Source organism: Plecotus auritus (assembly GCF_963455305.1).
Source record: "Plecotus auritus genome assembly, chromosome: 2".
NCBI classification, from domain to species: domain Eukaryota; kingdom Metazoa; phylum Chordata; class Mammalia; order Chiroptera; family Vespertilionidae; genus Plecotus; species Plecotus auritus.
This window is the reverse complement of record NC_137771.1, coordinates 17,738,459-17,761,845: the sequence shown is the minus strand read 5'-3', so window position 1 is coordinate 17,761,845 and position 23,387 is coordinate 17,738,459. Positions and strand designations below refer to the sequence as shown.

Below are 23,387 nucleotides of genomic sequence, written 5' to 3'. Positions count from 1 at the left end.
ATATTCTCCTGGCTCTTAGGTACTTTTGAGATGTTGGGTTGATAAAATCCAGTATTTGTTAATTCTTTTCAAAGAGAAAGCTAGTCCAAATAACTTAGCATACTATATTCCAAGGAACAGATTCATTTTTTCTTCTTTTTTTGTTTGAAACAGAAGACCAATATAACAATAAAAAAGAAAATTGTACATAATCCTACCTGTCACTTTTTAAAACCTTTGTTAACATTCCTTTCTCGTCTTTGCCATATGCACACATTATTTTTTTACACAGGTTTTATCAATCTAGCATTTTGCAGCAGCTAATGTCTATATCTATTATTTGGGGAAATAGTAAACAAAGGCTAATGGTCAGGGGAAGAAAACATAGGAAAGAACATCCTGAAATTTGCCAAGGTCTTCTTTGGGGAATAAACTTACAGAAAGTCGAGATCCAGCTCTTGCTCTGGCAATACTCTCCTTTTCCTTTTCAGACACCCTTCTCTGCACAGCCTGGAAATTGTTTAAGGCTGCAGAGAAGTCATTCATGAGGCGTTCCTTTTGAAGTCTCTGCTGGCGCTAAGGAAATTAAACAAAAACTTAAAATTTCATACTAATCTCAAACCATTTGGTTTCATACCCATTAAAAGCAGTATATTATATCTCCTAAAGATTTCCTACTGGGGAAATTACTATGAAATAGGATCTTCCTTAAATTAATAAATTTGCTCATTGCTAACTCAAATTCCTAGTTAACACTATAGGCCACGTCAGAACGAAAATATTCATTCTGACAACGCTGGGAACTGGGTGTCATTTACCTTGTAAAGTAATCTCAGAAGGAATTGCATTTCAGAAGTTTGGATCCCTGAAGAATCAAAAGCCGCCCTTGCCGCTTGTCTCAATGGATAGAGCATCGGCCTGCGGACTGAAGGGTCCTGAGTTCGATTCCGGTCAAGGGCACATGCCCGGGCTGCGGGCTCAATGCCCGTAGGGGGCGTGCAGGAAGCAGCCAATCAATGATTCTCTCTGATCGTTGATGTTTCTATCTCTCTCTCCCTCTCCCTTCCTCTCTGATATCAATAAAAATATTAAAAAAAAAAAAGAATCAAAAGCCTAATAAATGCCTTTGAACTCAGAATGGACCCAGGGTTGTTTTTATTAAAGTGTTAAAACTGTATTCATCTATGCTGAGTTCACAGCTTCCCTGAAAACCACAGGGTCATTTTCCTTTACTATGGTGAGGTTTTAAATCTTTGAGAACCTGAAAACTAGTTTGTAGTTACAGGCTACCTTAACTAAGCGTATTGATTCTATGTCTCAAAAAACACATAATGAGAGCACTTGCTGCGTGCTGAGAACATAGAAGTAAAAACTCACCCCTAACCTCAAACAACTTACCATGTATTTATAGATAAAGGATATACAGATACAAGTAACAAATCATTATAAATAACTGCTATATCCAATCAGTACTATAGGAGTTTAGAGGCAGGTATAATCAGTAAGAACTCAAGAAATCAAAAAGGCCTCAAGAGGAGGTGGTCACTGAAGACAGAGTACGGCGAGAGAGAAGGGGCTGGGCAAAGCCAGCAGGAGGACAGTGTGAGCAAAGGCCCAGTGAAGGGGACTAAGGCTGGAACCAAAGGTTTTTCACGACAACAGCTACAAGATGAAATTGGAAAGGCAGGAAAGGGGTTGACCACAGCAGGTTTTAAGTGCCAAGCAAATAATTTTGGAACTTAATCTCTAAAGAACTAAGATTTCTGAGCAGGAAACATGATGGGTACAAAATGATAACTTACAAAAATTAGTCTGTGATATTGTACAAGATAGAACGGAAAAAAAACAAGTCAAAAAGATTACTGCAATAGTCTATCTAGATTTAAGGTTAGGAGGATACGGTCTCTGTCAGTAATGGGAACACAAAAAAATAAATTTAAGAAACATGGTTTAGTGAGTGGCTGTGGGGGAAGGGGGTAAAGTCAAGAATGACTCAAATTTCACACTGAAGAGAGTGATGGTAATACTGATAGCAAACTTAGATGAGGAACTTTTTTTCCTTTTTCTGGGATTTTTATTTTTTCATAAACATTGTAACAATAAGGGGGGAAACATCATGCCCCAATCTATCAAAAAATACTCTTTTAAGTATAGCACACACACTTTCCAAGTTATCATACTCGTCACAATTACGGTCTTTGTTACACAATATTCCATCAAACTGATCTAGTAATTTTATGTAAACATTCCTTCTAGATTGTTCCCACTTTTTAAATATTCTAAATAAAGCTAAAATGAGCCCCTTTATGATAGCTAGAATTTATAGAGTGCTTACTATGTGCATGTACTGATATAAGTACTTTATATAATAATTCATTTAATCTGTACAAGATCCTACCTTAGTTAGGTAATATTATAGTCCCTATTTTACTATTATAGTCCCCCTTTCACTGAGGCACAGAGATTGGTTAATAATTTGCCAGGGTCACACACAGTAAGTGGCACAGGTAGAATTTAAATCCAGGAAATTTGGCTCCGGAGTAAAGTTGTTTTTTTCCTCTTAGTACTTTTTTCCTCAGGACAAATTTGGTTGAGTGGGAATATTACGTCTAAAGGCTAAATTTTCTATGATAATACGTATTGCAAATCAGCTTAGTTAAGGTGTTTAGGAGGAATGGGAGGAATTCAATATAACACAACACACTACATTTCAGATGAAGAGGAGAGTTCAGAACAGGAATTGGCAATAGAGGCTTAGAGGCTAGGGCTGGAAAAAGATCTGGGGGTCATGTTCATAAAGATGACAGGGAGCTTATAAAAGTAGATAGGACTCCTGAGGGAGAAGCAGAGTGAGAAAATAAGAGCATCAATGGATGGCAGAGCATGCCCATTCTAGGAAGCAACAGACTCAGAGAAGGAGGCCGAGACACAACCTGGGATTAGAGAAAATAAGCCCGAAAAGGTTCACCAGACGGAATGAAGGAAGAAAGGTTTCAGTGGAGACAGGCTGGGCAAGATCAATGAATCAGAGAAGAAAAGTGAGGAAGAACCAAAAAGGTCATTGGATTTAGCAACTACATAATCACTGATGATAGTACATAAATCTGAAAAAAATACTGAAAAATAGAGTAAATAGCTTGAGGCAAAGGACAGTAGCACAAGATGGGTAATGTGGCTAAGATTAATTAGATGAACAAAGACCTGAAAGGAAAAGAGTATTCAGCACAATAGGAGGAAAGAAATCAAGGAATTATATTTCACTAGAAAGAGTATGTTTACAGATCTATATCATGTTTTATGATCCAGGATAAGGGAAGGGAACAATAACATGCATAATCCAAAAATAACTTCTATCTGTTTTGGAATACATTAGATCCTTTTGTTTGTTTGTTTGTTGGCAGAGTTGACTTTCTAATTATATTTTGCTTAGGCTACTATTTATTTCTTAAGTACTTTCAATGCTCTGTTTGCATCAGACCCTTAGACTCCTGTTTACTACTAAGATTATCTACAAGAGTGTATTCTCCAGTGCACAGCTGGGAGGAAAAGAGGGGTAATTTTGAAACAATTTAGAGATACTGGATGGAACTTTGTCCATACTGAAATATCCGCATGAGTAACAACTAGAACAGCACACATACAGATAACCAAAGAATGAGTACATGAAGATTATCTTCTATCTTAACTACTTTGTAGCAAGATGAGAAAGCATCCTCTCTTTTGTGCAAGGGGCACCAAAACTCCAAAGACTGAACATACACTTCATTAAATAGCTTGCCAGGTACAGATTAAACTAGTGATCTTCACACTTTTTTTGATGGAGACACACAGTAAGACTGTGACATCTTGATCCAGTATCATATACATGCATATATATGAAACAAGTTTCATGGAACAATAACACACTCTATTCAAAATGATGGTAACAACACACTAATATTATTTTATGTTCCAACAGCCACAACTCACTGACTACCCCTGGATAGGAAAGTTGTAGACTTCATCTTTAGGGCCATCATAGATAAGACATCATCATTTAAAAAGTTTAATAATAGGCCCCAGCCGGATAGCTCAGTTGATTAGAGCACCATCCCAATATACCAAGGTTGTGGGTTCAATCCCTGATCAGGGCACATAAAAGAAACAACCAATGAATGTATAAATAAGTAGAACAACAAATTGATCTCTCTCTCCCCGCCTTTCTCTATCTAAAATTTTTAAAAAAGTAATGTAAGTTAAGTGCCCCCATGAATGGTATAAAAGTTAAAAGCAGCCCGAGCTGGTTTGGCTCAGTGGATAGAGCACTGGCCTGTGGACTGAAGGGTCCTGGGTTTGATTCCAGTCAAGGGCACATGCCAGGTTGTGGGCTCGATTCCCAGTGGTAGGCATGCAGGAGGCAGCAGATCAATGATTCTCTCTCATCATTGATGTTTCTATCTCTCTCTCTCCCTCTCCCGTCCTCTCTGAAATCATATATATATATGTATATATATATATGTGTGTGTATATATATATATATATACACACATATATATATTAAAAATCATATATATACATAAATATTAAAATATATATATAAAGAATTTGAAAGTGCCTAAAATGTAAAAAAATGGATAAAGATCATATTTTTAAAAAGTTAAAAAACAAAATGGACTCACAACAGGCTTAGGTAGGTGAAGGTTTTTTCCCCTGGAAGAGACAGAATTTGAGGTAGATCATGAATGACAGGTAAAAGAGTCCAGCCACAATGGAGGGAGCACATCTGACTTCATGAACGTGTGAACAAAAGGCAGGGAAGAACAACGAAACAATGAATCCCTATAAAAAGTGTGTATTTTTAAGGATTTAAATGGCACTGAATAAAATTACTTGAAAAGAGAAGTCTTTTTTCCCTGAGCATTTCCTCAACCTGAGACCTATGAAAGACTTGTGATGGGATGTGAAAGTGAAGGCAAAATGTAAAAAGACATGTGATTGGAATATATAGATACTAGATACAAAACAAACTAGGATGAAGCCTGAAAACGTAAAGCTGCTAGCCCAAACCCAAAAAGATGCAAAAGCTGAGATTCTTCTTCAGTTAAACCTGTTTTATTAGTACTAGTATATTAATATGTTCTTATTAATAATAACAGCAATCACCACATATTGAGTATCTACTAACTGCCAGGCAATTTGCAAGATCTGGTGCACACATTCTTTTTCTTGTCACAATGGCCACATACTCCCATTTTACTGATAATGAAGTTGAGGTTTAGAGAAGGTCTAATCCAGCACAAAAGGCCAAGTTATTTTTGTTTCACACACTGTATTTCCATTAAAACTAAGTCCTTTTTTTATTAAAAAACAAAACAAAAAAAACAGAATATACCTACCTGTTCTGAAGTAGATAAGGGGAGGGGCAAGGACCCTAATTCCTTCAGTAATTCATTTGTTTCCTTGGCAAGCTGATTTGTAGAGTGTTGCAACTGCTGCCTAAGAGAGAAAAGACAGGTTTCAGAATATCCTCACTTATTTTCTTTTTTAAAAAATATATTTTATTGATTTTTTACAGAGAGGAAAGGAGAGGGATAGAGTTAGAAACATCGATGAGAGAGAAACATCAATCAGCTGCCTCCTGCACACCTCCTACTGGGGATGTGCCTGCAACCAAGGTACATGCCCTTGACTGGAATCGAACCTGGGACCTTTCAGTCCACAGGCTGATGCTCTATGCACTGAGCCAAACCAGTTAGCGCTATCCTCACTTCTTGAGAGCTGCTATAGTTAGTATCAGCTTATTCTCAGAGTGTCTCATTATGCAGGGAATGAAAGGGTACATGAAGAAGTAGGTTCCTAGATGCCTGGGTTCACAACAAAATTCCAGAACTACTGCCCAGTCAAACCCACTTCAAGGCTCTTCATATTACCGAGCAGAAAGAACATGTCTCAGTGAAATGTGATGATCAGGTATTTTAACTCTTTGAGGAGAAAAGAAAAGCATATCAGCAGTTGTGATAGGAATATAAGAAGAGCCACTGCCCCACTAAATCTAATTGTTTTAACACACTGGACTCTCTCACAATGAGCTGTCCAGGAGTTCGCACGGCTACCGTCACAGTCCACTGCCTACAGACAGAATCCTGGCAGTTGGATGAAATGTGCATTAAAAGCACAGCTCCTACCTTAGAGAGCAAGTTCCAAAGATCTACTCCTAAGTTCTTGCTTAAAGCTCATGCTCCTTCAGCTTTAGCCTTGACTCCCTACCAGTTCTTTATGCTTGTCTTTCTGCTTCTTCCCTCTAAAACAAAAAAGCTCTATAGTGTGAAAACACATATATATGGAGTAGAGATGGAAGGACATTAAAGAGACAAGGATATCCTATATAATAAAAGCCTAGGTGGCGTCGCGCGACGTAGTCACAAGATGGCCGCCACAAGATGGCCACCACAAGATGGCCAGCAGGGGAGTGCAGTGTGGGTGATCAGGCCAGCAGGGGAGGGCAGTTGGGGGTGAACAGGCCAGTAGGGAAGGGCAGTTGGGGGTGATCAGGTCGGCAGGAGAGGACAGTTGGGGGCAACCAGGCCGGCAGGGGAGTGGTTAGGGGGCAATCAGGTTGGCAGGCAGAAGCAGTTAGGAGCAATCAGGCAGGCAGGCAGGCAAGCAGTTAGGAGCTAGCAGTCCCAGATTGTGAGAGGGATGTCCCAGATTGGAGAGGGTGCAGGCTGGGCTGAGGGACACCTCCCCTGCCATGCACGAATTTCATGCATTGGGCCTCTAGTCTATATATATAAAAGCCTAAGTGACCGAATGACCAGTGGACTGGTCACTATGATGCACACTGACAACAAGAGGGCAGACACTCAATGCAGGAGCTGCCCCCTGGCGAGAGCACTGCTCAGCTGACTGACGGGTGCCAGACACCGGGCTCACTGCTGGCAAGTGCAGCTGTGGTGTGAGCCTCTCCTGCAACCGTGGCAGCATGCTACCAAGCAGTGGCGGTACAGGCACAGAGGGGCCAGGATGAGAGGGAGTGGCGCGGCGCCCAGCACCTGCCACTTTGTGCACTACTACATCCCCCCAGAGTCCCGGATTGCGAGAGGACACAGGCCAGGCTGAAAGACCCCACCAGTGCACGAATCCGTGCATTGGGCTCTAGTATAATATATTAGGTGGAAGTGAATAGTGGAAATAGCCCGGCCGGTGTGGCTCAGTGGTTGAGCGTCGACTTATGAACTAGGAGGTCAGGGCACATGCCTGGGTCGCAGGCTAGATCCCCAGTAGGGGTTGTGCACGAGGCAGCCGATCAATGATTCTCTCTCAGCAGTGATGTTTCTATCTCTCTCTCCCTCTCCCTTCCTCTCTGAAATCAATAAAAATATATTTTAAGAAAAAAGGAAAGTAGTGGAAATACAAAAAGAGCTCCTCTCAGTCATGATTTCCTCTATCTGGCCATTTTTACAAAGGTTTTAAGGGAGGACAGAGAAACCACACTACTAATTATTAATGTTTTTTCACTGCAAAGGGACCTCCAAGATAAAAAAATAAGAGTCAAAAACAAGAGGGAGTCCATCAGGAGCCTGAACATCCCAGACAGGACTAACATATCCAGAGATATTTCACATCTCCCTGGAAAATGCTCAATGTAGTAAGTTATTCTCTCATTTCACAAAGTCTAGGACAGGAAATAAAGAACATTACTCAGTATCTTTTAAAGATGAAGAATAGAACTTCAAAAAGCAGAAATGTACTCAAGAAGGATGTGATCAAAAGAATCAGCCCTAGCTGGTTTAGCTCAGTGGATAGAGCATCGGCCTGCGGACTGAAGGGTCCCAGGTTTGATCCCAGTCAAGGGCACGTGCTCAGGTTGTGGGCTCAATCCCCAGGAGGGGAAGCCAATCAATGATTCTCTCTCATCATTGATGTTTCTATCTCTCTCTCCCTCTCCCTTCTTCTCTGAAATCAATAAAAATATTAAAAAAAAAAAAAAAAAAAGCCGAAACCGGTTTGGCTCAGTGGATAGAATGTCAGCCTGAGGACTGAAGGGTCCCGGGTTCAATTCCAGTCAAGGGCATGTACCTTGGTTGCAGGCACATCCCCAGTGGGAGATGTGCGGGAGGCAGCTGATCAATGTTTCTCTCTCTCATCGATGTTTCTGGCTCTCTATCCCTCTCCCTTCCTCTCTGTAAAATATCAATAAAATATATTTAAAAAAAAAAAAAAAAAAGAATCATATGTGCCTGCTACCAGTCTACTATTCTCTCAGACTTCCCTGGGATCACTCTGAATACATTTTCTAATAACGTATATAGTTGGGAAATCCAACTAGATGAGATGAGCTCTGCAGATCATCAGGCCTCTGCCACCAGGGAGGCTCATTTAGGCAAAATACAGTTTAAGAGAGGTAGGATTCCTTCTTTATTTCCCTAAGCTGTTCTGCCAAACTGCCCAAGGGAAGAAAGAACCAGAGATCAGGGACTTGAAGAGGCAGGGAAGATCACATCCATTAATATATTTTGTTGCCCCTCTTCTAGATCCAGCTATTGCCTCATGTCCCACTGCCTCTCATTCTGACTTCACAGGCCTGACACCTAAGCTGCCATGCAGCATTGACTTTAAGTGTGTCCTTGAAGGACCCTCACAAAACCCAGCCTTGTTAGGAAGCTACTCACAGATTTTCCTGTAGCTTGGTGGAGTCCTGCTTAGTTTCTAGTTGGCTCATCAAATTCTTTATCTGAACAGCTGCAGAGAGGGAGAAGAAAGACTTGTTAAAAGAAAAATAGATTCATCATGAGCACCCTACATCTAAGATCACCAATTTCTTTCTATATCCTGAATACATGCCACTAACAGAAAGACTGCTATGATCAAAACCTTGGCATATACATATCCCTTTAAAACTAAATTCCTGCCCAGCCAGCATGACTCGGTGGTTGAGCATTGACCTATGAACCAGGAAGTCACAGTTCAATTCCTGGTCAGGGTACATTAGTCAGGGCACATGCAGGGCTGCAGACTGATCCCCAGTAAGGGGTGTCCATGAGGCAGCCGATCAATTATTCTCTCTCATTGATGTTTCTCTCCCTTTCTCCCTCTCCCTTCCTCTCTGAAATCAAAATATTAAAAAAAAACAACACTAATTTCGGGGTTCACCTTTGTCTATAGAGTAACTACATCTTTAAGTGGAAGGTGGTGGTTTTGTTCATCATCCCCAAAGAACTTCCGAATTTTTCCAGATTTCCCATGGCACTGGATTAAAATGTAATAACCTTTCTTTTATTTATTTATTTTTTTAATGTATTTTTTTAATTGAGTTCAGAGGGGAAGGGAGAGGGAAAGAGAGATTGAAACTTCAATGATGAGAGAGAATCATTGATCAGCGACTACTACACATCCCCTACTGGTGATCGAGACTGCAACCCCGGCATGTGCCCTTGACCTGAATCGAACCTGGGACCCTTCAGTCTGCAGGTTGACACTCTATCCACTGAGCCAAACTGGCCAGGGCTGTAATCACCTTTAGAAGGGCCTTAATACCAAATATCAATTCACAATAAAAACTACAATCCACTAGTACACAGTTTTTTATAGCAAACACTTTTGAAAAGACAATGTATATTTTTAAAAAATATTTTTAAAACTGATTTCAGAGAGAGGAAGGGAGAGAGATAGAAACATCAATGAGAGAAAATCATCAATCGGCTGCCTCCTGCATGTCCCCTACTGGGGATTGAGCCTGCAACCCATGCATGTGTCATGATCAGAAATATGCTCAATAGCCGAAACCGGTTTGGCTCAGTGGATAGAGTGTCGGCCTGCAGACTGAAAGGTCCCAGGTTCGATTCTGGTCGAGGGCATGTACCTTGGTTGCGGGCACATCCCCAGTAGGGGTGTGCAGGAGGCGGCTGATCGATGTTTCTCTCTCATCGATGTTTCTAACTCTTTCTCCCTCTCCCTTCCTCTCTGTAAAAAAAAAAAATCAATAAAATATATTAAAAAAAAAAAAGAAATATGCTCAACCACTGAGCCACACTGGCTGGGCAATGTACATTTATCCTATATAATAAAAGGCTAATGTGCAAATTGACTGAATGGCAAAATGACTGGTTGCTATGACGCACACTGACCACCAGGGGGCAGACACTCATTGCAGGAGCTGCTTGCTCCCTGGTGGTCAGTGCGCTCCCACAGGGGGAGCGCTGCTCAGCCAGAAGCCAGGCTCACGGCTGGCTAGCACAGCGGGGTGACAGGAGCCTCTCCCACCTCCATGGTAGCACTAAGGATGTCCGACTGATGGTCTGGACATCCCCCAAGGGCTCCTGGACTGCGAGAGGGCGCAGGCTGGGCTGAGGGACCTGCCCCCGCCGAGTGCAAAAATTTTGTGCACCAGGCTACTAGTTATTAATAAAAAGTTACCACTGACTGAGCACCTCTGTGTACCAGGCACTATATTAGGAGCTTTGTATACATTATCTTATTAATTTTCACAGTAAAAATCTGAAGCAGATATATCTTCATTTTGCAGGGGAGGTAATATATTTAAAGAAGTATCTTATACTAGAGGCCCGATGCACGAAATTCGTGCACAGGGGGAGTGTCCCTCAGCCTGGCCTGTACCCTCTCCAATCTGGGACCCCTTGGGGGATGTCCGACTGCCGGTTTAGGCCTGATCCTAAACCGGCAGTCTGACATCCCTCTCACAATCCAGGACTGCTAGCTCCTAACCGCTCGCCTGCCTGCCTGCCTGATTGTCCCTAACCGCTTCTGCCTGCCAACCTGAATGCCCCCTAACCTCTCCCCTGCCGACCTGATTGATGCCTAACTGCTCCCCTACCAGCCCAATCGCCCCCAACTGCCCCCCTCTGCCAGCCCAATTGCCCCCAACTGCCCTCCTCTGCCAGCCTGGTCTCCCCTAACTGCCCTCCCCTGCAGGCCTGGTTACCCCCAACTGTCCTCCCCTGCAGGCCTGGTTGCACCCAACTGCCCTTTCCTGCAGGCCTGGTCCCCCCAAATGCCCTCCCCTGCCAGCCTGGTCACCCCCAACTGCCCTCCCCTGCAGGCCTGGTCGCCCCCAACTACCCTCCCCTGTAGGCCTGTTGCCCCCAACTGCCCTCCCCTGCCAGCCTGATCACCCACAACTGCCCTCCCCTGCCGGCCATCTTGTGACGACATGAGGACAGCCATCTTGTGATGATGTCATGCGAGGGCATGACGCCACCTAGGCCTTTATTATATAGGATAAGGGTACACAATAAGTAGAAGGGCAAAAAGTCAATCTCAGGTATATACCTGTGTTCTTTCAACTACTAGTATGCTAACTATAGTCAAACACACGGTTTTGTTAGATAATTCTACCTTTTCCTAGATATTTTGCTAAGATTAAGGAATGATCATGTTTGAATCCTGGATGTTTAAGTCCCTAGCCCTGAACCAGCAGTGATCCAAAGGAATTGATTAACTAGCAGCAAGAAGGAACAACAGCCTGCCTGGGAATCTGAACACCCCCACCCGTCCTCATTGATTTCTGCAACAAGAATAGAGCCCTCAATTTCTTTTGTGTCCTGCTTCCATGTCCTTTTTTATCCTGTGGAAGTTCTAAGTTCATTGAGCATCCTTATAACCAGTGTTTTGAACTCTGAATCCAGTAGATTGCCTGTCTCCATTTATTTTTTTTCTGGAGTTTTGTTCTGTTCTTTCATTTGGGACATATTTCTTTGTCTCCTCATTTTGGCAGCTTCCCTGTGTTTGCTTCCATGTATTAAGGAGAGCTGCTACGTCTCTGGGGCTTGATAGAGTGGCCTAATGTAGCCAGTGTTCTGTAGGATCCAGTGCCACAGCCTCCCTGATCACCCAAACTGGGCACTCAGGCGCTCCTCCCCCACCCCATGTGGGCTGTGTACACCCTCCTATTGTAGTTGAGCCTTGATTGCTATTGGCACATTGATGGCAGAGGTTTACCCCCAGGCCAAGTAGGCTGCAAGGACTGGCTGCAACCACTGACCACCAATCCCTGACCTCGGTGCAAGATCAGCTGTGCAGAAACCCACCCCATGGAGGACTTATTTCAACGGAGCTTTGTTGCCCACTTAGTACACCCCTTGAGTGTGTCACTTGTGGAGGTGGTTGGGTGGTGCTTCAAAGTGGTCTGAAGCTGTCCACTGGGTGTGCTGGGCCTCCTGAAGGTATAGGCCAACATCAGTGCCACCTACTTTCTGCCTAGGGTGACCCAGCATGAGCTACAAAGTGATCTGCAGATGGCTGCTACCCGTTCTGGGCTTAGAGGTGCCCAGGTGAGGCCAAGCTGTGAATCAAGGCCAGCTGCTGCTAGTGCTCGGTGTGGGGCCACTTTTCCTGAGGTATGGGGCACAACGAGCCCACATGCTGCTCTTCTGAGAGATTTTAGGAAAGTCTAAAGCATGAGCCAAGACAAGCCATTCCTATTAAAAAGCCACTAGAAACAGCGTGGGTGGGCCCCACATGTTGGGTTGGGCAGGGTCTCTGGAATCACCAGGGTGGGGCAAACTGTGAGCCTGGTTGGTACAGACTTAGATATGGTGCCTGCCTGCCATTTCTGGGGGGTATGGGGGTCTCAGAAAAGGAACAATGGCCTCTGCCAGCACTTTTGTGTGACAGAAAGCCACCCCACCCCAGCTTTTACCCTGATAACAAACAATTCAGTTCCTCCCCTCATGTCCCTGCTGCCTTTCAAGCTGCTGGCCTCCGGAGCTGGAACACAGAGGGAGTAAATCAGAGTAAGTCCATGTGTGGGCCCTTTACGAGGAACTGCCTCGGGCTCCAGCAGCCTTCTGTCTCACTCAGCCACAATCCCTGCTTATTTTTACAGCCAGAAGTTATGGGGATTTCTCTTCCTGGCACTGGAACCCTGGGATCAGGGGTGGTGTGAGGCTGGGACCTCTCACTCCTCAGAGGGACCTCTGCAGCCAAAATACCCTCCTGATTATTACCCACCACACATGTGTGGGACCAACCCATTCTGCGTCTCTGCCCCTCCTACCGGTCTCAGTGTGGCTTCTTCTTTAAATCCCTAGTTGTAGGACTTCCATTCAGCTAGATTTCAGATGTTCTGAATAGTGGTTATTGTGTAGTTTAGTTGTAATTTTGATGTGGTTGTGGGAGGATGAGAGGACAGCATTTACCTACACAGTCATCTTGATGGGAAGTCTCCTATCTGTTGTCTTTTTGCATCTACAATAACATACCTTTGGAACGTCAAAGTAATCTTTTCCAGACCCCTCAGGACACAGCCATTACACCAAAGCACCAGAACATGAGGCCACAGAACCCCTCCTTGTTATCTTATTGTGTTGATATATACCATCTTTGTGTTGTAATTGATAACTATCCTGTATCTACCAATGTAAAAGAAGTATGTGTCTTTTTGTTTTACTTTTTATCCAATTTCAGAGATTTCCCTGCTTTGCTTTCTCCCGCATCTCTAATATACCAACAATGGATTCACGTAACCACCCCCCTCCCCAAGTCTCCTCCTTTGATTCTAATGTATAAAATAAGCTGTAAGCCCCTGAGGCACCTGTTATTAATTAGTGACTTCTGCCAAAATATTCAGTTTAAATTTATAGAAATATGGTTTACCCAAAACATGAAAATTAAACATCTAGAGCCTCTAGGGGCACTCTTAAAAATAATAATGAGCTGTAAAACTGCCATTATCTGGAGCATTTTCTCAATTCATTGAGATTTTTGCTTTCTGGCAATTGTCATCAGTTTGGCTCAAATAAACTCTTCTTCTTAAGCTGGACTTTCTTTAGTGGACAGTCTCTAAGTCTGATAAGAAACAATGATTAAATAAAATCTTCTAAATGATTGTTGGGTGACTCTACTCCTAAGTGGCAACTGAACAACCTAGTCCTTAGCAATATGCACAAGTTACTTCTCCCTAGCCAAAACAATCACTATATCATGGATATGTGAACCCAAAATTTCTAAAGTCAAGAACATATAGGTTTATAGCACTTTTTTCCACTTTTTTAAAATCCTCACTTGAGGATATTTTTCCAATGATTTTTAGAGAGAGTGGAAGGGATGGAGGAGAGGGAGAGAGAGAGAAATATCGACGTGAAAGAGACACATCCATTGGTTGCCTCCCACATGTGCCCTGACTCAGGCTGGGAATCCAACCCATGACCTTTCGGTCAATGGGCCGATGCTCTAACCACTGAGAAAAACTAGCTAGGGCAGGTTTATAGCACTTTTAGTTATGATTTTATCTTATTTTGAGACCATGTTTTTTAGCAAAAATGTAATAACTTTATAATGGAAATGTAGGATTCACTTGATTATAGGAAGATGTAATCACTATAATCACTGCATTCTGCTGGTCATCATATGACCAGCTGGTGTGGCTCAGTTGGTTGAGCGTTCACCAGGAGATTGCCCATTCAATTCCCAGTCAGGGCACATGCCCTGTTGCTGGCTTGATTCCCAGAAGGGGCAGGAGCAGCTGATCAATGTTTCTCTCTCATGGATGTTTCTATCTCTCTCTCCCACTCCCTTCATCTCTTTGAAATCAATTAAATAAATAAATAAAATCAATCACAGCATTATATAAGCTATAAATCATTTTTCACATGAATTTCTTTCTTATCTAAGTCAAATGGGAATCAGGTTATCACTAAAGGTATCAGCTGGCTAGCCATACATATAATTTATGAAAGAGAGCAGACATTCAAATTTATTGAACATTTACTATGTGTTATTGGGCTATATTCTCGATATGGCATAATAAAAAGTATATTTGATCTTTGTTTCTGGTTCTTGGCACAAAGCTCCTAAAACCCTTGGGATTTCCTAAGTGATAAGGATTTCCTTTGTTATTAATAAAGAGCCCCTTTTGAGCACACCAAGTTTATGCTAAGGAGGTGACTTGGGTGGGGTCTCTAAATAACCTTAGATTGGGTGGGACTGGTCACCATAGTGACCAAATGATTAGAAGGTTGGAACTTTCAGCCAGACCCAGGGACCTCTCATTTTGACCTGTTTCACATAAATGAGGTTTCCAAATTGTACAGTTCTGATTGGCCTAAATCATGCAGTTATGAATGGTTGGTATAGATGCAAATGAGGATATTATTTGCATAGTTCTGACTGAATTGGGCAGGTCCCAGTCTCTTGGTAGAAAGACTGAAACCAGGGTTTCCGTGCTGTGGTTGACTCAGACAGCATAAACAAGAGAAGGGTGGGAGAGGCATAATGCAGAGTTCAGTCAAGACATTTGCTCTCAATAAACTTACATTTTAAGGAAAAGAATAAATAATAGCGTATGCCAGGTTGTTATAAGTACTATAAAGAAAAATAAATTCAGGTCAGGGCTAGAATAACAGGGGGTGGGGAGTGGGTACCAGTTTATATAGGGTGGTCAGAGAAGACTTCTGACCAGGTGACACTTGAGCAAAGATCTTAGAGGAAGTAAAAGATCCAGCCATGTAAGTATCTGGGGGAGAAGCTTTCTAGCAGAAAGACTATCAAGTACGAAGTCCCCAAGACAAGAGCACTTGGTGTGTTGGAGGAACAGAGAGGAAGCCAGTGTGACTAGAGAAAGAGAACAGCAATGGCCAAAGAGGTAGAGGGGAGCTAGATTGTATAGGGCCTTATAAACTAGAGCAAGGACTTTGGATTTTAAATGAGAAGCCACTGGGTTTTGAGCAGAGTGTCAGAATAACCAGAATTCAAGCCCAAGACTAATTTCAATGGCTGTATTCTTTGTACCACGCTATGTTATCAAAAGGCTGACGCTTAAAGGAAATAGAATGTAGTGACACAGGGCAGGCCTCCATATCCCAGTGTTCCACTTAGCCCCACCCTGCCTATCTGATACTCCCTAACTTAATAGCTCTCCACTCTAGATAGGCTGATGTCCTTGCTCTCTAACTTGCTCCTTTCCCAACTTCCTCCCACCTTTGAGAATATTCCTGTGTACTCACCAGAGTCCAGCAGAGTGACAGGCACTCAGTGGGTACATAAGTAATTACTGATTAACTGAGTTAGCCTTCCTTTTATATCATGACACTTTCTTTAAGGCAGAAGATATGAATGAACATGAGCTAGCAATAGTGAGACCTGAACTCTAAACCAGACCTGACCATTAACTAGGTTTGTGGCACCACTCAAGTCATTTCATGTGCTGGGTCTCTTTTCACCAACTGTATATGATATTCAGGTTGAACTACCATATATTGAGTACTTACTATTTGCCATTGTACTTTTTATCTGTGTGGGTGGATTTTTCTCATCAAATCTTTACAACTCTGTGAGGATTAAATGATCTCTAAGTACTCCCTCCACTGCTCAATGCTAAAATTCAGTAATAACAAAGAAGCTCTTAAAAAATAAAAATAAAATAAAAAGCTCTAGTCCCAGAATGATGCTGTGTAACCAAGGAATTATTTTGCAAGCCAGAATTTGGCTCAGAGAGGCTCCACCAGTGTACAAAAGGGACTGGACTAATTATATGCTGCTGGAGAGCAGGGACCACATTCTACTCATATTTGTATTTGCATAACCACTCACGCACGCACACACACACACACACACACACACACACACCCCTCTAGATGACACATAAAGGTAGATCTTACAACAGTTCAAGGAAACAGATCTCATTTTATTGACTGTCTTTATAAAGTAGAGCACTCTCCTTAGAAACTATAGAGATGTGTCAAAACATCAAGTTATTAATTATCTATCAAAACTTATTATCCTAGAGAGCAATGGGAATTTTTATAGAAAAAAAATCCATTAAAAATCAATTGTTATTTCTGTATTCTCATCTGAGAACTTTTTTCATGTAGATTGTTTTTTACTTCTTTTATTGAGTTTACCTGAATTTGTGTGTGTTGGGGGAAGGCAGCGGAGTCAGGGAAGTGTGGGAGAGGGAGACCCGGATCATTTGCTAGCTAAGCACCAGAATTAATCCAAGCCTCCATCAACTCCTTCTAAATTCCTAAATATTAAGAGATCTTCCTAGCCCGGCTGGCGTGGCTCAGTGGTTGAGCATCAACCTATGAACCTGGCGGTCACGGTTCGATTCCCTGTTAGGACACATGCCCGGGTTGTGGGCTCGATCCCCCGTGTGGGGTGTGCAAGAGACAGCCGATCAATGATTCTCTCTCATCACTGATGTTTCTTTCTCTCTCTCCCTCTCTGTTCCTCTATGAAATCAATACAAAATATATGAATGTGTATATATGTATATATTAAAAATATATCTTTCTAAAAGTTTTTATCAAGGTAAATATCACATGATCTTACTCATTTGTGGAATATAATGAACACCATAAACTGATGAACAAAAAAAGAACCAGAGTCATAGAAGCATTGAACAGACTGTCTCTAACCTATGAGGGAAGGCGGGGGATAGGGAGGTAATAGATCAACCAAAGGACATGTATGCATGCAGATGAGCATAACCAATGGATACAGGCATATGCTGGGGGGTGGGAGCAGCCGGGAAGAGGTCAATGGGGGAAAAAGGAGATTTATGTAATACTTTAAACAATAAAGAATTTAAATTTTTTAAAAAAGTTTTTATCAAGATTCAGGTATCAGATATCCCAAACTTCAAATTATAAGGACCGTAGTTTACTGGAACCTAAAGAAGCAGAATATTTTGCATATTGCCCTCCATAACTACCACCATCAGGGATTTATTCAAAAATAGTGTCTCAATGACCCATTTATTTTACATCTAAAAATCGTGTCCCTTAATAAACCTAAAGCACAAAAATAAATAGAATGTTTACATATATACTTCTTTTCACTTGAGTGTACTTAAAATGTCAAAAAGTAAAGTGATACTTTTTGAAAAGACATTTATCAAAATGAATTGAATCTAAAAGGGTTTTCTGCTCAACCTGGTTAATAAGAAAACTCTTTTCTAAGCATTCTAGTTCCATGTAAGCAATTTTGTTATTTGTAAAACTAGGTTTTAACCAGCTGGTGTGGCTCAGTGGTTGAGTAGAGACTGATGAACCAGGAGGTCACAGTTTGATTTCTGGTCAGGGCATATCCCTGACTTGCGGGCTCTAGCTCCAGTGTGGGACGTGCAGGAGGCAACCGATCAATGATTCTCTCTCATCACTGATGTTTCGATCTCTCTCTCCCTTCCTTTTATTGAAATAAAATATATATATATATATATATATATATATATATATATATATATATATTAAAAAAAAACTAGGTTTCAATTTCTCCTATCACTGACTTTTTTTCTTTTTCTTTTTTAAAGGATGTCCTAGCTAAAACTTTTAAGACTATAGAGCAAATCAATTTATTTGACATTACAGCTAACATCCACACTAGGAACTACTCTAAATTGAACACTCTTTATGTGCTTTTAGCTGATATCAGCTTTAAGCAGAATCTGAATCTCCATCCAAATCAAAGTCTAGTCATATCGAAAGCATCATCACAGGGTTGGGGGGGGGGGAGATGCTCTTCATTTGGAAGACTAATGCTCTAATTTATACTTCAAACAAACAAACAAATATAAATTCAACCAAAAAAAATTACATCAAATGAAAAAATGCTAGCCTATGAAGTGCTTATGAAAATGATGTCATTTTGTGTCTTATTCTGAAAATTAGGTTTACATTGTTTTTATATAGCTTCAGTGAAAATGACCTGACTTTTATAAATTAACTGTAGGCCCTGGCCGAGTAGCTCAATTGGTTAGAGAATCGCCCGGACACACCAAGGTTGCAGGTTTTATCCCTGGTCAGGGCACATACAAGAAGCAACCAATGAATGCATAAATAAGTGGAACAACAAAGCGATAGTTCTCTCTCTCTCTCCCTTCATGTCTCTCTCTCTCTCTCTCTCTCTCTCTCTCTGGCTCTCTCTTTCATTCTCTCTCTCTCTCTCTCTCTCTCTCTCTCTCTCTCTCTCGCACACGCACTCTCAAATCTATAAATATTTTTTAAATAAACCACTGTATTACAATAGTAAAGCTCCAGACTAAACTGAAAATGAGTACTAAATATCAAAGGTATAATCTTCCATTTACCATACCAGTGACAGAATATGTAATGGTTAAGAGCAAAGACTGAATTATGACTGCCTATGTGTTATTCCTGGTTCCACCACTTTCTAGCTTCGTGATCCTGGGCAAAAAATTCCACTCCTCTGTGTCTCAGTTTCCTCACCTTAAAAATGAGAATAACAAGGGAACTTAAATGTGGTTGTTGTGAGAATGAAATGAGATAATATGAAGCTAAATTTAGAACAGTGTCTGGAATATAAGAACTCATTAAAGATGGCTATTATTATCAAACTCAAGAATAAGAAAAATGTACTTGGCAATGATAAAATCAGTTAGGTACATATTGAAGGCCAACTATATATCCATTGCTGTGCCAGGCACTGTAGCTAACTGAAGAGAAACGTACAATGTATGGTCTCTCTATTCCCATAAAACTAATAGTGATCTCTCTAGTTGGAATGACAAGGTCAAAAAGCATTAATTAACTAAAGCATTCAGAATATAAGTAAGTGTGAAACTGTGAAAACAAATTGCCTGCAAATTCAAAGAAAAATAAAAGATAGCTAACATTTCCTAAACACAATGTTGCAGGTACTGTTTTAAACACATTTAATCCTCATAGCCTTATGAAGTAGATATTATTATTAACTCCATTTAATAGATGAAAAAATTAAGAAAAAGAGAGGTAAAGCTATGTAATATATTACATAGCTTGTAAGAAGCAGATCTAGGATTCAAATACAGGTGGCTTGACTCCTGAGCCTGCTCATCTAACTAATAAATTATAGTCTGGCAGGGAACTAAACCAATAATACTACCATTTACTGAATGGCTACTATGCGCCAGACACTATACTAAGCACTTTCAAACATTCCATATTAACAATACTATTCATGGTTAAAATAGGATAACAGACAAAAAGGGGAAATAACCTGTTCAAGGTTAACAGTACACAGAGGAGCAGAGACTCAGTCACAGACCTACTGATCCTAACTAAAGCTCATGCTTTCTGAGTTCACTGTCAAAAGCAAAGGAAGGCTTAGTTAACAAGTGGCAGGAGTTAAGTACAACTATCAAATCTGTATAATTTGAATAGCTAGTAAGGTCGGAAAAGATATTAAAGAAAGAAGAACAAAATGAACAAAAGCCAGTGTTAAGGTATGTTAAGAAGGAAAGCCTTCGTTCAGCAAAGGGTATAGACAAGTAGACAATATGGCTAATTTGGGTTAAGATGACAGAGAGGGTAAAGGCAAGGAGGAATGTTAAGATCTGATGCAGCAAAAACTAAGAGCCACTTAGGCTCTTGAGAAGGTGAGTGGTATAATGAAACAGGATTGTAGATATACTGCAGATAGCATTATCAGGATGAGCTAGAATGGGAACAGAGACACTGAGAGAATGCTGTTGGAATACAGATGCTGAGATCATGAAAATTTGAGAGGGTGGCAATAAAATAAAAAGCAAAGGGCACATATGAAATAACTTTGAAAGAAAAACCTACAGAGTTCCATGATAATCAGTTTTAAAAGTTCAACTGTTTTTTATTTTTTAGTAGACAAAATAATATCAATAAATTAGCAATATTAAAGAACAGAAATGCTGTTTTTTAACTTCTTCATAGATAACTTAGAGGCTATTATTATTTTTCCTATATTTGCCTCAGCAATACCCTTCATTCCACAACAGGCAGAATCAAGTATTTTTCTTCTGTACCCCACACATACTAACAACAACTCTCTGTACCGGGCAGTCAATCCTAGCTGTACCTGTAACAACCCACTATAAGTGGCCTCACAGTGACCTGCTGTATTTCAGGGTTGTTATAATATTAAGTAATATAATGCATGTAAAGAATGTTTCATACTGCCTGGCACACAGTATATACTTAAATATTAGTTAGTAATGTTATTAATGGTTGACTCCAATGTCCCTTGAGCCCAATTCCCAATCAACAGTTAAACCTTTTCAATTTTTTCACCAAAGAAACCTCTCCTATCCTTTCCCTCCTTTTTATTATCACAGCCCCTAACTGGTGTCTCTGATCCCAGTGTCTCCCTTCCAATTCAATTGACACATTCCTAAAGAATTAAATCCAACTCCCCCTAATTCAGCACTTAAAGCCCTTCATGTCTGGACCCCAACTTACCTTTCCAACCCTATGTTCCACTATTTTCTGAAGTCCATCACGCTAGCCAAATTAAATCACTTTACTTTTCTATATACAACTCATCTTTCCCACCACCATCACTTATTCATTTTATTCTTTCCTGGAATGCTCTTCCTCTTTACTGTCAAAAGTTCAAATCCTTTCCATCACTTTTCCAGACCTAGCTCAAATGCCATAATGCCTTCCTAGACCATTCCCAACTGAAAATGATCTCTCTAGAGCCCCTGAATACCTACATAATGTTATTTATACCTCTTCTATAATAGTGATCCCTTTCAACTTTATATTTCAGTTATGTACTCCATAGAAACCCTTTTGAAAGAATCCATGACAGTCCCTATAGTATTGAACACATATCCTGATACTCAAATGTAGAATGATTTCACAGACATTAAAATGAGATTTCGCCCCAACAGAAAACTTTCAACCTTGAACCAGAATTTTCTGATCTAACCTGTATTACACCTCCCTCACAAAGAGAAATTGCAACACAAAGTACTGTATTTCCTAGCCAGTGGTCATATTAATTTTTTTTTAATGCCTGGATTAAACAGGCCACTTACTCTTCTTTCCATTTTCAAATCACCCAGTCTCAATCCCTTCCCATCAGACACTTCCCACTTCTCAAATTGTACATTGTGTATTTAAATTTAAAAGCAAAGTGATAGACTGTTCTTTAATACAGAAAATAATTGTAATTCAGGATCAACTAGTTCTGCCTACTACAGTACAGCCAAGCTCACAAAAACACAGCAAACAACAAGGATGATCACCATTTTTCCAAGTAAAGTTGCTGCTGCTGACCTCCTGATTATAAAGCTCTGAGCTGATTTCCTGGCACAAGAAATAGCCAGTATTTGACTCATTCAGATAGTCTCCCTCAGACTCTACTTGTGGGGATGGCGTTTTAAGACAAACAATGACATTCTGAAATCCACCACTGGCTCTACCGTGTCTTACTTATGTGATTGTGGCCAAGTCCCTGAGCTTCTCTGTGTATCAGATTTGTAAACAAATGCCTCATAGGCATGAAATACAAATATATATGCAAATCTTTTGCTACAAAAGGCAGAATGTCAACGGAACTGTTTTCGGTGAATTCTCTTTGTTAAAACAGAAGTCATCTTAGTCCTCAAATACAAGTCACTGTATCTGATTTCCAAATTCATTTAAGGAAGAACTGTTTTAAATCACCCAAACACATGCACTCTCCACTTCCCTTAATTGAAAGCTGCTGATTTCCAAGGAGCCGGAGCTGAGCAGAATGTAAACTTAAAGTCTAAATCAGTAAACAACCACCTATGCAAACTGGTCAAAGAGGAAAGAGAGGTGGGGGACGCGGGGGCAGGGTGGAGGGAAGCGGATGACAGGAAATACTCGGCTGACCACTGTGCCAAGTCAACTCACTCATGGATCTCCAGGTGACACACACACCCTCCCACCCTGGGCTGTCAGGACTGCTGTTTTGGCCCCAACACCAGGAGGGCATAACTCTTAAGAGACTCTAGCTTCCTTCCAGCGGGGACTTGGGACCCTTGGGGAGTCCGGGCCTGACAAGACTGGGGGATGACAGCTCGCCATCGCCAGAGTGGAAACCCCGACACGGTTTCAGGTGTGGCCTTGACCGCAACCGCAGCCCCAGCCCGGCTCCGCGTCCCAGCAGCCTCACCCAGGCCTGTTTCTGGGATGGCCCCCACACCCCAGCTCGTCCCCCTGCTCACTGGCTTGGCTGATCCGCTGAATATTGCCGCTGCACGTCTGGATGATGCTGCTGAAGTCCCGAAGCGGGGGCCCCGAGGGCCCCGGATTCCGGTACATGTCTAAGGGACCGTAGGACATGACGAGGAGCTGAGACCGACTCGCCCTGCACGGCGGTCCCACCGGAAGCAGCCACCAAACCGGACCGCAGGCTGACTGAGAAACCGGGAAGAGAAAGGGCGGGGAAGGGGCTGAGGCTGCGTGCGCACTTACCCCACCCCCACGCAGTGCGCATGCGTCTGCCCCGCCCTGCCCCACAATACGCATGCGCGGCTGGGACTAATGCCCTTAGAGGCCGGAGAGCCAGGGCCGGAATGCCTGGCGGGGCGATGACGTCACGTCGTTGGAGCTGGGATTGGAGGAGCTGGGGGTGGCGGTGTTGTTTCTCAGCAAAGCACGGTGACACAAGGCAAGAATTTTCGATTAGCATAAAATTGTACCAGATGATCTCAGCTCTAACATCCTTTTCTGTTCTATTCTGAG

The 23,387-nt window shown here is 41.7% G+C and overlaps 1 protein-coding gene across 1 annotated transcript in view; it reads right to left on the bottom strand.

The window, feature by feature from the left end:
• STX12 (syntaxin 12) overlaps window positions 1-23,129 on the bottom strand; it is a 31,700-nt gene extending 8,571 nt beyond the window's left edge. The window contains exons 1-4 of the mRNA XM_080655145.1: window positions 22,868-23,129; window positions 8,631-8,700; window positions 5,355-5,454; window positions 418-555 (exon numbers count right to left, since the gene is read on the bottom strand). Coding sequence (XP_080511271.1) covers window positions 418-555; window positions 5,355-5,454; window positions 8,631-8,700; window positions 22,868-22,985 — 426 coding nt within the window. The 5' untranslated portion in view covers window positions 22,986-23,129. The remainder of the gene's footprint in view (window positions 1-417; window positions 556-5,354; window positions 5,455-8,630; window positions 8,701-22,867) is intronic.
• Window positions 23,130-23,387: the final 258 nt, after the last annotated feature.